The sequence below is a fragment of the Carcharhinus amblyrhynchos genome, chromosome 7 (assembly GCF_965287045.1).
Source record: "Carcharhinus amblyrhynchos chromosome 7, sCarAmb.v2.hapA, whole genome shotgun sequence".
Taxonomy (NCBI): Eukaryota; Metazoa; Chordata; class Chondrichthyes; order Carcharhiniformes; family Carcharhinidae; genus Carcharhinus; species Carcharhinus amblyrhynchos.
This window is the reverse complement of record NC_137330.1, coordinates 84,677,279-84,691,882: the sequence shown is the minus strand read 5'-3', so window position 1 is coordinate 84,691,882 and position 14,604 is coordinate 84,677,279. Positions and strand designations below refer to the sequence as shown.

General features: G+C 40.3%; 1 protein-coding gene across 2 annotated transcripts in view; it reads left to right on the top strand.

Moving 5' to 3' along the window:
• Positions 1–14,604, top strand: part of eif2b4 (eukaryotic translation initiation factor 2B, subunit 4 delta) — a 67,454-nt gene that overhangs the window by 29,705 nt on the left and 23,145 nt on the right. The window contains exons 3-6 of one of the 2 annotated variants that reach the window (XM_080193353.1): positions 4,537–4,681; positions 8,878–9,036; positions 10,070–10,152; positions 11,701–11,742. In XM_080193353.1, the coding sequence (XP_080049479.1) occupies positions 4,537–4,681; positions 8,878–9,036; positions 10,070–10,152; positions 11,701–11,742 (429 nt within the window). The remainder of the gene's footprint in view (positions 1–4,536; positions 4,682–8,877; positions 9,037–10,069; positions 10,153–11,700; positions 11,743–14,604) is intronic. The other variant, XM_080193354.1, reaches the window with a different exon arrangement.

Sequence of the window (14,604 nt, the reverse complement as noted above, 5' to 3'; positions counted from 1 at the left end):
CTCCCCACCCTTCTCACTGATCCCCGGCAGAGTGGCAGCAGACCCCCAACTTCCCCCTCAGTGATCTCGGGCAGAGCGGCAACATTGGCACCTACCTCCTCACTAACTGGAATGCCTGAATTGGACTTCTGTGGAGGATGTATGTTTTGCGCTGATTCTGGATGGGCAAGTGCGGTGGTAAAGGGGGAAGTGCCGGTAAGATTGACTTAATGGGCTGCACGGCCAATTTAAATGCATACAATTTAAATGACCGTCCCACCTGTTTCGTGGCCATTTTTGGGCCTTGGTAAAGGGGGAATTGGCACAGAGGTTGGTGTAGACCACACTACTTGCCTCAAGCCTGACTTTACCAAGTTTTTGCACCTGAAAACGGGCACAACTTGATGGTAAAGTCAGGCCCATTGTGATTTGGGTTTTTCAGGTAAGGAAATAACTATTTTTGTGGTGTGTGGTATCATCATTAAAAGTATGCTTTTTGCATGAATGTTTCATCCATCTTCATGAAGACGAGGGGCAAGATTTTCCGGTCCACCCACCCTGAGACCAGAAGTTCCTGCCAATGGACCTTTAAATGGTCCATCAAATTGTCAGCCCCACCTCTGATGATTCCTGCAGTGGGCAGGACAGAAACATTTACTCCAGGATATATAATTGGGTCACCAAAGCATCCCTGTATGTTAGGTAATATAGCATGTACATCTGTGTCCCATGGTAGGATTTTGTCTTATCTAGTTCCAGCAATATGACAAGGAAGCTTTTTAATGAATGAGTATCTCATGTGAAGACTCAGGTTCTTGAAGAACAAGTATTCTAACATGATCCTGTCCTTGAATGAATCTCCATGTGTGGACAATGAGATGAAAACCATTTCTAATTGCCTGAGTTGCTATGAAGAACTTTGCCAAGTATAATGATCGAGATACATAAGAACATAAGAACTTAAGAAATAGGAGCAGGAGTAGGCCATCTAGCCCTTCGAGCCTGCCCCGCCATTCAATAAGGTCATGGCTGATCTGAAGTAGATTAGCTCCACTTTCCCGCTTTCTCCCCATAACCCTTAATTCCCCTGTCTATCAGAAACCTATCTACCCGTGACTTAAATATATTCAGCGAGGTAGCCTCCACCACTTCAACGGGCAGAGAATTCCAGAGATTCACCATCCTTTGAGTGAAGAAGTTCCTCCTCAACTCTGATCTAAACTGCTCCCCCCCCCCCCCCGCCCCTTTATCTTGAGGCTGTGCCCTGTAGTCCTGCTATCCTTTCTAAGCGGGAAGAATCTCTCTACCTCTACCCTATCAAGCCCCTTCATTATCTTATACGTCTCTATAAGATCCCCCCTCAGCCTTCTAAACTCTAACAAGTACAGACCCAGTCTATTCAGTCTCTCTTCATAGGCTAGCCCCCTCATCTCTGGTATCAGCCTAGTGAACCTTCTCTGCACTCCCTCCAAGGCCAATATATCCTTCCGCCACCAAAACTGCACACAGTACCCCAGCTGCGGCCTCACCAGTACCCTGTACAGTTGCAGCAAGACCTCCCTGCTTTTATATTCTATCCCCCTCGCTATAAAGACCAACATTCCATTTGCCTTCTTGATCACCTGCTGCACCTGCAAACTGGGTTTTTGCGATTCGTGCACAAGGACCCCCAGGTCCCTCTGCACTGTAGCATGCTGCAGCTTTTCGCCTTTTAAATAATAATCCCTCCTACTATTATTTCTACCAAAGTGGATAACCTCTCACTTGCTAACATCATACTCCATCTGCCAGGTCCTCGCCCACTCGCTCAGCCTATCCAGTTCTCTCTGCAGACTTTCCACACCCTCCACGCAATTTGCATTTCCCCATATCTTTGTGTTATCAGCAAATTTCATCACACTACACTCAGCCCCCTCCTCCAGATCATCTATGTAAATGGTAAACAATTGAGGCCCCAGCACCGATCCCTGCGGCACTCCACTGGTCACCAACTGCCAACCAGAATAGCACCCATTGATTCCAATTCTCTGCTTCCTATTAGACAGCCAATCCTCTATCCACACTAACACCTTACCCCCAACTCCATGCACCCTAACCTTCTGCAGCAACCTTTTGTGAGGCACCTTATCCAACGCCTTTTGGAAATCTAAAAACACCACGTCCACCGGTTGCCCTCTGTCTACCGCACTAGTCACATCCTCATAGAAATCCAATAACTTCATTAAACACGATTTCCCCTTAACGAATCAGTGCTGCAACTGTTCGATCAAACCATTCTTTTCTAGGTGCCTCACAATTGAAACTGATACTGAAATAGTTCCACATTAATTTTTGTTGCTATTAGTTTTGAGAGAATTGACAGTAGGCAGAGGAATGTACCAGTTAATGCTGTTTAACTCTCCTTCCAGCCAAAATCAAGCATTGTGGTTTTATGGTAGGTATGGATAAGAGAGAACATTTTTGTAGATCCTTTACCTATTCATGTTTTGAATTAATGCTAGTTTAGAATTCATCTGAAATAGTCATACAGTACCTAAAATTGTTGCAGTTAATTTTTGGCAATGCAAGGTTGAGGTCTTGGTTTACATATGAAACACTGGACTGTTTAATGTTGGTGGAATCTGGCAAAGCTCACCCAAGCCAGCTTCGATAAGATCAGTCCTCTTTTTGGGAATAAATGATGGGAGTAGATCAGAACTTGTTGTCTTTTGATCTCTTGAGGCAAAGTTCTCCACATTTCCAAGGGTTCTAAATGTAATTTCGTTTTAAGTTCCTACCATTCCTCAGTGTCTTGACTGATTGCACAGAAGTGCCTACAGTTACTATTTTTATATAAATTTTGTTGCTGCTCTTAATTTGGGAGTTACATCCAGTGGAAACTATAAATAGGAAGGTAGATGTGCTCTTGTTTCTTTGATATAGCCCCCCTGCCAGTGCCTAGCTTTGTAAAATTTACCCCAATCTCAGCTGATCAACCAGATGGATATCCAGTTTGGGGAAAATGAAATTCAAAAGTTCAGTGCAGACCTTTCCTCGAGGGTAGAGCAGACAGAACTATTTTGTTATGTAATGTTGGCTTGAATGTTTGTTGCTGATGTAACTAAGCGTGGAAGAGTGCCCGAGTTCCCAGTACTGTGATACATACCTTCAGTAGAATTTCTCCCTAAAAATCTTTACTTTGCTGCTTGATTATAACTGCACTAATTATTTTTGGCAAGCTCTGCATTCCGTGATTTTGTTTTTAATCGATGCTGACTGCAGGAAAATAAATTTTTTTTGAGGAGTTGTAATTTTAAGCTTTTTAAAAAAGCTATCGTTCAATAAAGTTGACGGAAACATTGGACATTTGAGATAGAGTTAGGAAATTTAAATGTGCTATGAGCTGGAAGATCCTGTAGAAATTTTGCTGGCTGGAAAAAGAATTTTAAATTTTATAATAAGGTCCTGCTGTTTAAATTTGGCCTGACCTCAGCAGCTCTAGCCCTGGCTGTCTTTGCTTTCCTCGTAATTATCAAGGCTGTTAACTCTGTTTCTCTTCTAGCTTTTTCCATTTTTATTTCTGAGACTGAAAAGGCTATGCTAAATGACAACACTCAATTACGACAGTAAAATACATTTGTGCTCTTTGTCAGTGGGTTATGTGCTGGACTACTAGTCTAATGCACTAATGACTATGAAATAGTTAATAGCAGGTTTTAACTTTGTAATGTGTACTATTGTATGCTGCATATGCAGTGCATCAGTTTTGTTAATAACATTGCTATAGTTAATACATTACTATTGTTCTGCTTTTACGGATGTGATGTGTGCACATGTCCGCAGCTAATTTTTGGTAAGAAAACAACCTGCCTTTTTTGTTTCAAGTTAAGGAGGAAATTAGTTTATATTAATTCACCACCATAAGGTCCCTAGAGTTCAGTATCAATTTTAAACAATGTGGCCTATTTCTGTGCATATATGTATGAAACTCTTGAGTAAAACTGCATATTTTTAGTCTGATGTGATACCTTCCTCAGTCAGGATGTAAACTGTGAACTTTGTTAGAGGATGTACGTTCATACAATGTTTATAAATAGATCTTGGCTATACAATGATGTTGTAAAATGCTTCAGTAAATTATATAATAACACAAATGTGAGAATGTACAGCTATATGTATGATACATTCTAAGAACTTTATAAACACTTAACATTTTTTTAAAAATCCGCTTCTCTTAAGTGTTCATTGTAACATGTTTTGTAAATGTTTCAAAGACGTATTGCATGCATCGTACACACTTCTAATATTGCTGATATTTTGCAACAATTTGATGAGTGATGTGGTTATGGGCAGCCTTGCAATTTTTACTGTTATTTGTTTCAGAGAATGTTTTTCCCCACAAAATATTATATTAATAAAGAATTGTTCACATGTCCGACTGGAAATTTTGCAGTTTTCTCGTAGTTTGATATCGCATTCTGTCAAATGATTTTCCTATATTTTTATTCAAACTGAACTTGCCTTTTCTTCACAAAATTCACTACATAAAGGATGTTTTTATTTTAATTACTTTGACAGTTGGAAGGACAAGAGTTGTCCAAGGAAGAAAAGCAACGATTAAGGAAGGAGAAGAAACAGCAGAAGAAAAACAGGAGGCAAGATAAGACCACAGATGGTGGAAATTCTTTATCGACAGATGGCACAAATAAACAACAGCAGAAAAGTAAACTGCTCTCTTTTCCGCTCCCGTTGCTAATTTCTTTTTGCATGCAGTGTCAGGGTTGGGAAACTTTTCCATCTTTTGGAGCATTAATGGCATTAAATTCCCACAGGTCGACTGATGCTTAAAATACCGATATAATCTACCGTTACAAGTCTGTTTAGGTTTTCTAAACTCTGAAATGTTGTTAAATTAACAGGAAAAGCTGGGTTGTTCTTTATCAACACATTGTATTTGCTCGACTAAAAATAAAGCATCACTGTTTAAAAATATGAAGGGCAAATAATCTCGACCGGTTCAGGATTTGAACCCGTGCTGTTGACATTGCTCTGCGTCACCAACCAGCTGTCCAGCTGATCTAAACCGATACCCAAGCCTATTGATTTTGAGTTGTCGTTTGGATGTTTAAATTGAATACATTTAACTTGACCTTGGTAAATTAGTGGTCCACACTATCATGAGAAGGAATCATTAGATTGAGGTTTGACTTTGCTGTTCCTTTCCCTTCCCTCCCTCCTTTCTCACCTGAAAGAGGAGAAAGAGAAAATAAAAACAGGCAACATGCATATCCTTTCATTACTTGGCAGTGAAGAGAGGTATCGTTAAAGGTGGGGGATCGGTTTAGTTCAGTTGGCTGGACAGCTGATTAGCGATGCAGAACAACGCCAACAGCATGGGTTCAATTCCTAAACCAGTTGAGATTATTTGCCCTTCATATTTTTAAACAGTGATGCTTTATTTTTATTCGAGCAAATACAATGTGTTGATAAGAACAAATCAATGCCAACAACATGGGTTCAATTCCTGCACTAGCTGAGGTTATTCTTGAAGGACTGTCTTCTCAACCTTGTCCCTCGCCTGAAGTATGGTGATCCTCAGGTTAAATCATCACTACTATGGTACTCTGGGACTATGGCGACTTTACCATTTACCTGTTAAAGGCATGGGGATAGGACTGTTGACCATGTTGGTGTAGCAGTAGCATGTATAGCAATCTAAAAGAACAGGATCACCAATTTGAAGGAAGATGGTTGGAAGCTGCCACTCTGGTGTTGCAGATCAGAATCATATTGAAAATCATGAGGAGCCTGGACAGACTAGAGAGAGAGAGAGAGAGACTGTTGAGAACCAAAAGATGCTAATCTATGGTGAATGACAAGAGAACCAATGTCGATATGAGGAAAAAATGTTTATGCTGTGAGTTGGTAGCGTCAGGAATGCGCTGCCTGAGAGTGTGCTGGAGGCAGCTTTCAACAGGGTGTTGATTAACATGGTCATCTTAGCCATGAAGGATGACCAGAAAAAGAAAGATTGGATAGTTACCTGGAGAAAAAAAAATTCAAGACTACAGGGAAAGTGAGGGAGAGTGGGATTTGCTGAATTTGCCCTTGCAGGGAGTTGGCATGGGTACTGCAGACTGAAAGGCTTCCTATTGTGCTGTAATCTTTCTATTTATAGTTTAGTTTTAGTTTAACAAATATTCAAGAAGTAAAAGAAGAAAAATATATTTTCTTCCCCTTCAGACAATTTTGTCCACTAATGCGTATTTAGTTAGGATCTTGGGAGACCTGTCACTAGTATTTGTAACTACTATGGGAGGGATTGGGGAAGGGAAGTATAATGGTTAATGGGAAGGGAAGCAAAGCAGCAGGTTAGCATGTGGGGAGAGATTTCAACTACACGGAAAATTATGAGGGAAGTTAAAAGGAAGGAGAACTCAGGAGATGTTATTAATGGAGATGTTAGGATGCAAAAAAGGTGTAAAAACAAACATAATGGCACTTCACCGGAATGCTTGTAGCATTCAAAACTAGGTAAATGAGTGGATGGCACAAATCACCGTGCATGGGTACAATTTAGTGGCCATGAAAGGGACACGGTGGTGGGGTGGGTAGGGGGAAGGGGGGGCGCTGCTGCCAAAAACATGCTCATTGCTGAGTTTGCAGGAAAACTGGTGTAAATCATTGCTTTTTCGGTGAGAGTTTAGACTCGAATCTCCCACACTCTGTGCATTGTAGCGATCACGATCGTAAATATCATTAAAAGCTCAGGGAGACAGGGTCTATTCACGCCAGAGGCTGACAATTCCAGAACTCTGTGCATGCGCAGTGGCCCCAAACTGTCGGCTTGCAGTTTGCTGACCAGCTTGATCGCTGGGCAGCCTGAGACCCCTGCAGCACTGCCCCCTCTTCCCCCATGGCCTGATCGTAGTTCCCATAAGCATTCCCAGGCCAGACCCAACTGGATCTCAGTGCAGAGTGGCAGCGGGATGCCTCCCTTCCCACCCCCAATTCAGTCCTGGGCCCGATTAATCACATTCAAGTAATATTAAAAATAGATTAAAATTTCTTACCTCCTGTTGCTGCTGGTTTCCAGTGTGTTCCCAACCGCGCCGGATATCCATCACTAGGCGATGCGCACGCATTGGGAACACATGGCAAAACCTGTGTATCGACACACGCGCAAATCTCCTGATCTGTTCCACCAAAAAGAAATGGATTGGGATGGGAGAATCGCTGCCTTGGTTTCAAGGTGGTCATGTCTAGAATTGGATATTAGGGGTGTCAGACTATTCAGAAGGACAGACAGGAAGGTAAGGGAGGTGGTGTATCATCTAATATTTAAGGATGACATCAAGGTAAGGAGAGATGATATAGGTTCTGTTGAGAATCCATTTGGGTGGAAATTAGAAATTGTAAGAAGAATAAGTCACTGATAGGCATAGTCTATAGGCCACCAAATAATAACATCACAGTGAGGCGAGATGCATGTAAAAATGGAATGGCAATTATTATGGGGGATTTTAATCTACATGTTGATTGGTCAAACCAGGTTGGTCAAGGTAGCCTTGAGTTCGTAGAATGCATCCACGAACTGTATGTAATGGAACCTACAAGGGAACAAAATTTGACAACTACACTTGGTCCCCAACTCCAAATCATCTATGTAAATCGTAAACAATTGCAGTCCCAACACTGATCCCTGAGGCACACCACTAGTCACTGATCCCTAACCAGAAAAACACTCATTTACCCCCAGTCTTTGCTTTCTGTTAGTTAACCAATCCTTTATCCGTGCTAATACATTACCCGTAACACTATGCACCTTTATCTTATGTAGCAGTCTTTGGTGTGGCAGCTTGTGAAATGCCTTCTGGAAATCCAGATACACCGCAGCTGGCATTAAGATGAGTGATAGAGCGAAGTATGCAGAGGCTACTGGAAGTCTGCAAATATAGATAGTTTAAGTGAGCGGGCAAGGATCTGGCAGATGGAGTACAATGTTAGTAAATGTGAGGTCATCCATTTTGGTAGGAATAACAGCAAAATGGACTATTGTTTAAATGGTAAAAAATTGCAGCATGCTGCTGTGCAGAGGAACCTAGGTGTCCTTGCGCATGAATCACAAGAAGTTGGTTTGCAAGTGCAGTAGCTAATTAAGAAGGCAAATGGAATTTTGTCATTCATTGCTGGAGGGATGGAGTTTAAAAACAGGGAGATTATGTTACAGCTGTATAAGGTGCTGGTGGCGCCACACCTGGCATACTGTGTACAGTCCTGGTGTCCTTACTTGAGAAAGGATATACTGACACTGGAAGAGGTGCAGAAAAGACTCACTAGGTTGATTCTGGAGGTAAAGGGTTGGTTTAGGAGAGACTGAGTAGACTCATTGGAATTTAGAAGAATAAGAGGGATCTTACAGAAACATATAAAATTATGAAGGGAATAGATAAGATAAAAGCAGGGAGGTTTTTTCCACTGGCTGGTGAAACTTAAACTAGGGGACAGGGCCTCAATATAAGGGGAGCAGATTTAGGACTGAGCTGAGGAGGACTGTCTTGTTAATCTGTGAAATTCCTTGCCCAGTAAAACAGTTGAAGCTACCTCATTGGATGTTTTTAAGGCAAGGGTAGATAAATTTTTGAACTGTAAAACAATTAAGGGTTACAGTGAATGGACAGGTAGATGGAGCTGAGTCCACAGAAAGATCAACCATAAACTATTGAATGGTGGAGCAGGCTCAAGTGGCCAGAAGGCCCACTCCTCGTAGTTCTTATGTTCTACCGTACTAATGTGCTGCCTTAACTTTTTTTTAATTGTCTAGTTTGAAAAGCTGAAAAGAAACAAATTTTAGCAAATCTTATTAACTTTCTCCTTTTGCCTCTTTTGTTTTTTCTTCAAAAACAAATGCAACATCAGGCGACACACCTGTCAGCAGTGAAAAAGGTTCAGCTGGAAAAAGCAAAGCTGAACGGAAAGCAAAACAAGAAGACCGTGCAAAACAGTCCAAGAAACCTGACCAGAGCCAACCTGCTGCTTCAGTGAAGACAAAGTCTGCACCGAGTGAGCCTCAGCAAGGTAAAACAAAACCACAATAAGAGTTGGTGGTGAAATACAGTTTTCACGCTCTCACTATGATTTTGTGTACCAAAATGGGTAAATCAGGAGCTCCATTTAATTTTGCACTCTTGATTTCAAAAGATTGTTAAATAATCCTCACTGTTCTTAAAAATTACATTGATAACTAATTTAAGATTGTCAGTTGGTCTTGCAGTGTGGTGCACTAGTGCACATAGAGACTATGTATATTAATACACAGGGCTGTACTTTTTGCAGACATAGAATGTATACATATTGTATCTGTTTCGGCTAAACAACATCACTGATAGCCTCTCGCTGGTTCATTCCACAGAGCAGTACCTTGACTGGTTAAATTTCAAACAACTGTCAATCGCCATCAGCAGATTCATTCTCCATAGCAACACTTCTATCAATCATCATCCACCTGCCAATCAATCAGCATCCTCTTCTCATGCAGTATTAAGTTATTTCTCTTGACACTAGTATTCTTGTGTTTGTCCTGATGAATGCAAGACAAAAAGCTTCAACCAATTGTCATACAGGGTTTCTATTTATGTTTTTAATAGTACAGCATTAGATTCTTATTCCATTCATATTCACAGCCATTAAGCGGAGTATAATCTAATAAACATCTCATAATATTTGCCATGTATTTTTCTTAAAAAACATGACTTAGTTGCAATGAAAACACATTGTGCATGCAATGACACATGATAAAGGGTCTGATCAATTTGAACTGGATAGCTTAATTTCTGTTATGAATCCCTAGTAGAAGAAGGAACATACTGAGTAGTTTGAGTTTTTACCCCAAACCCAAGATTAAATCATCACTCTATCTACATCACTGCTGCTTTATATTGTTTTGTTAAAATGTAACCTATGCTGATTGTCACTGAATGTTATTTAATTTGCAGGAGAATACAATAAGGACTGTTTTGATGATTTAAGGAAAGAGTTTTATATGTTTTTATTTAATTGTATTATCACTCTCCTGAATAATGAGAAAATCTTCTGAACTCCTTTTTTGCAGTGGTAAAACGACTCCCAGATCACGTTCAGGCAGATGACCCTGCAGCTCTTAAAAAACTGGCCAAAAAACTGGAGCGGCAACAGGTACTGTTTAAACTGAAAATTGGTTCTGTTTTGATTATTTTAACATTCTGAATTTTCATTTTCTATTTTTAAATAGCATTTATCCAGTCAGGTTCCACATGTACAATTCCTCCGCTTTCTTGTTATTACCTGTCAGAAGAGAGTTGCAGAGATGATAAGGGTTAACCTACTCTGTGATGTTTAATCTAGAAATTTTCACCCTCACAACTGAATGTGGGAAAATGAAAAACATGACCCTTAGCAATGTGGCAAGTTAAAATACTGAGCTGCCATACAGTGACCTTCACTAAAAATCACCTTCATAATGCCTCAATTCTAGTAGAATTTTGTCAACATATTAAATTTTTTTTATCAATTCACTAATCTGAACATTGGTAAAGTCAGCATTTATTCTCTGTCCCTGGTTACTCTTGACACGATGGTGGTGAGTTCCTTTACTGCATCACCTGTGTTCAGGTGGTGAAGGTACTTCCACTGTGCTGTTGAAGGAGTGAGTTCGAAGATCTTGCCTCTATAAGTGAAGAAATGGCACTTCTATTTCCATGTCAGATGATGTGTGTGACTTGGAGGGGAGCTTGATATTCCCACATGCCTGCTGTCCTTGTCCTTCTAGGTGAGAGGTGTCATGGGTTTGGAGGTGCTGTCAGAGAAGCTTTGGTGACATGCTGCTGTGTATTTTGCAGATGGTTCACTCTGCAGCCACATTGCACCAGTGTTGGAGAGAGTGGATGCTCAAGGTGGATAGCATCAAATTGGCTATTTTGTCGTGGATGACGTAAGCTTCCTGAGTTGTGAAGCAGCAGCCAATACTGGCAAGCCATCCTGACTTGTGCCTTGTAGATGCGGAAATGTTTTGAGGTGTCTAGGGATGAGTCACTTTCCACTGAGTGCCAAGCTTCTGACCTCTGTCAGTATCTGCACAGTTTGCATTTTAACCGTCACACCTATTTCCTTGGCTCCTTTATTCACAGTGTTTGAGACAGTCTGTGGGCCCTTTGAATAGAAACTTAGGACACAATATATCATCCTTCAGCTCTGGTTTCATCACAGCGCCAGTGTACCTTGGCACACTTTTAAATGCAGTACAAATGCCACAAATTAATAGAAAGTTGCATTTGGGAAAAATAAATCTGAACTTGCTGTATGGATTTCATTGTGCCATGACCGACCCCTGAATCCATCAATTCCGTTCTTTTATGAATGAGCATTGGATACCTATTTTCTTTCTATTCTTCATCCATTAATGAATTATAGAAGATTGAGGTAGTTCAGGAGCTTGCTTTGCAGAGGAATGAGAAGTTACAAAACTAAGTTGTACTGCTCTGTGGTGCAATTACCCTGTTCATTTTGATGTGTTCAATCAATTTTAGAATCATGAGCCATGTCATGAAGTCCACCATTTATTTTGTAAGTCTTCAGTGACTATTAATATTTTGGATCTGAATAATGCAAGCATTTACATTCAACTTGATTTGAAGCTGAAACTAATCAAACCATGATTTGTATTGCTGGTACGGTATTAAGTATAGTTGTGAATATCTCTTGCAGGCTCATTCAACAGATTGTTTTATAAAGGGTCCCAAGTTAAAGGTTTGGAACTGTGTGCTAATTGTTTGTTTTCCTGCTTTGAGTGGGATTTTAATAGGTCATTTTGTAATTTGACAGCATAAATGCATGGTTCAGATGAGAATTGTTCAAACAGAGTTTGCATTACCTAAAAGTAAAACCTATATGTAAAACCAGTTTCCTGTAGTGTATATACACATCTTGCTGTGTATACATGTTGACGAAGTGTTTCATCCTGCACTCACTAGGACAGGTAGAAGAATGGCAAATCTCAAAGAGAGCAAGAATTTATACTGCATGAGAAAAAGTATGCTGATTTGTTGGCATGTTGACTCTGGTTGATGCATTACCAAATAGAATGCACCAACAACCCCTTGTCTCTCACACTTTTATTAAATGCAAAAAAGGCTCAATGCCTGGATATGTTTCTTTTACCTGGAGAAAACAAGTCCTTGTATGTAAATATCCATAACTTCTAACATGCCCGACTGATGATCAGTTAGTATAATTAGCACATTTGGGGTTGCTCAGCGAGTGCTGTCCAATCTCAGAACCACATGTAACTTTTGACATTATGTTCTGAGTTTTGCGAGCATGGGCTGGTTAAGTACAATTGGTAATCTGCCTATCGCAAATAGCTGAAAAAATGTGGTGTTTGGTAACATTAACCAGTCGTTGGGGAGTATGTCCTACATGGCTTGAGACACATCCTACAAGCTACATAAATTAATATGTAGGGATCTGTCTTCTGCAGGCAAAAGGAACATGTCAAGGAATTGCACCTTTTTTGAAGTAAACATAATTGTGGGACCAATAGTCCCCTGGTGCATTCTCCAAAGAAACATTGCAGCCAATTGGAGTTGACTTGCCAAACAGTCAGCACCCTTGTACAATGTAACTTGTTGGTCCGTTTGAAATTTAGTATTCTTGCATTTGTCCTGTTGAGTGCAAGACGGAAAGATTCAACAGCATCTCTCTTTAGCAATACTCAAATTCTGTACTGCAAAGCGATTATTAATATGCACATAACTAGCTCACCTAATTTGTTCGGCTCGTACTAAGGTTTTTAGCTGGCTACATTAATGTCACTTGCAGGTGAAGCAGTGGTATATTTACACTGCTTTTAATTTAAGGTACTGTATTTTTTATTCACAACATGGTCACTTCTACATTGAGGAGACCAAATGCGGATTAGGTGACCATTTTGCAAAACACCTTGCTCAGTCTGCAAGCGTGGCTCCAAGCTTTTTGTTACTTGCCATTTTAATTCTCCACCTTGCTCTCACACTTCCATCTCTGTCGTTGGCCTGCTGCAGTGTTCCAGTGAAGCTCCATACAATCTTGATGGACAGCACCTGATATTTAGATTACGCACTTTACAGTCTTCAGGACTCACAATGAGATTAACAGTTTCAGACCATGAACTTTGTTCTCCCAATTTACTTCTCTTGTGTTGCTATGTGCCAGTCTTAATCTTTTAATGTTTTTACTTCGTTATTCTACTATTCAAGCATACTCTAGGCAAAGGCTTTTTTTCTATAATCATTCTCACTTCCTTTTCCTTTTGTTCCATGAACCTTTACTCTCTCAGCCCTCTATCCCAAACCTTTCCTTTTGTTTTCTTCTTGTCTCATTCTTTCAACAGCAAGAAACTCATTATATCTGTATACTTGTTCAATTGTAAAAGAAGTCGTATTTGACTTGAAACATTAACTGTTTCTCCACAGGTGCTGGCAGACCTGCTGAGTATTTCCAATACTCTTTGTTTTTATTTCTAATTTCCAGCATCTGCAGTGTTTTTGCTTTAATTTTAATGTCTCTTGTTCCAGATTCACGATGTTCTTATTAATTATCTTGCATATTACTGGTGATATTGCATCGTTTTTGTACATTTATCTACTGAATGTTTTCTCACACTGTCTTGGTCATTTCTACTCATCTAAGCACTTATTTGTTTGCTTGGTAAGACAGCTCAGTCGGCTGGACCACTTATTCAGGATGCAGTGTGACACCAACAGTGTGGGTTCAATTCTTGTACCAGCTGAGATTATTCATGAAGGCTTTACCTTCTCAGCCTTGCCTGAGGTGTGGTGATTCTCACATTAAAGCACTTGCCCCCTTAAAGGGAAGGACCTATGGTCATCCGGAACTATGGTGACTTTACCTTTTTGTTTGTTTTTTTTAAAGTAACTTAAAATTTTCAGTCCTCCACACAAAAGCTAGATGTACCTAGTGCTTTTGTCAGGAATACTGTGTTCAGTTAATAATTCATTCAAAATGTTGTATCTCCATCATGTAAGTGCCATGTTAACTGGTGTAGACAACCAATGTCTTCCGAACCTTGTGATCAGAACATCACTATTCCTGGAGTTCAGATTGTTGGGCTCCTTTCTTCGCTAAAAGTCTCTTGCTCTTCTTCTCTTAATCTTTCCTGTGGTGATTAGCTATTCCAACTGTTCTGCATGATAACATGTTCAAAGAACTCCATTTGCTATCTTTTAAAATTATTTGAGTTCTCTTGTTCTTCTGGCCTTGTACAGTTTTTCTTAGGTCTTTTCTCCACCCACCATACTTTTAGGATCCTTCTGCAGTACCACATTCCTGTTTCTTAATGCTTCACATCCATAATTCATCATCGATCAGACATAACGGGACAATTCTCCCATCCAGTGCAGCAGTCCGGGAAACTCTAGCGGGGGACGTTTTGCTAGTGACGTTTTTCCATTTCCCACTGTCGGATTTCCAGCACCAACAGTGCTGGAAATTGGCACAGAGCTACATAATGCATGCAGTGCCTAATTTGAATATTATTTAAATGCTATTAGCAGCTCTGGGACTGTTAACGCGGTTAACAATAGCTCCCTACTTGCAGAGAGCTGTTGCTCA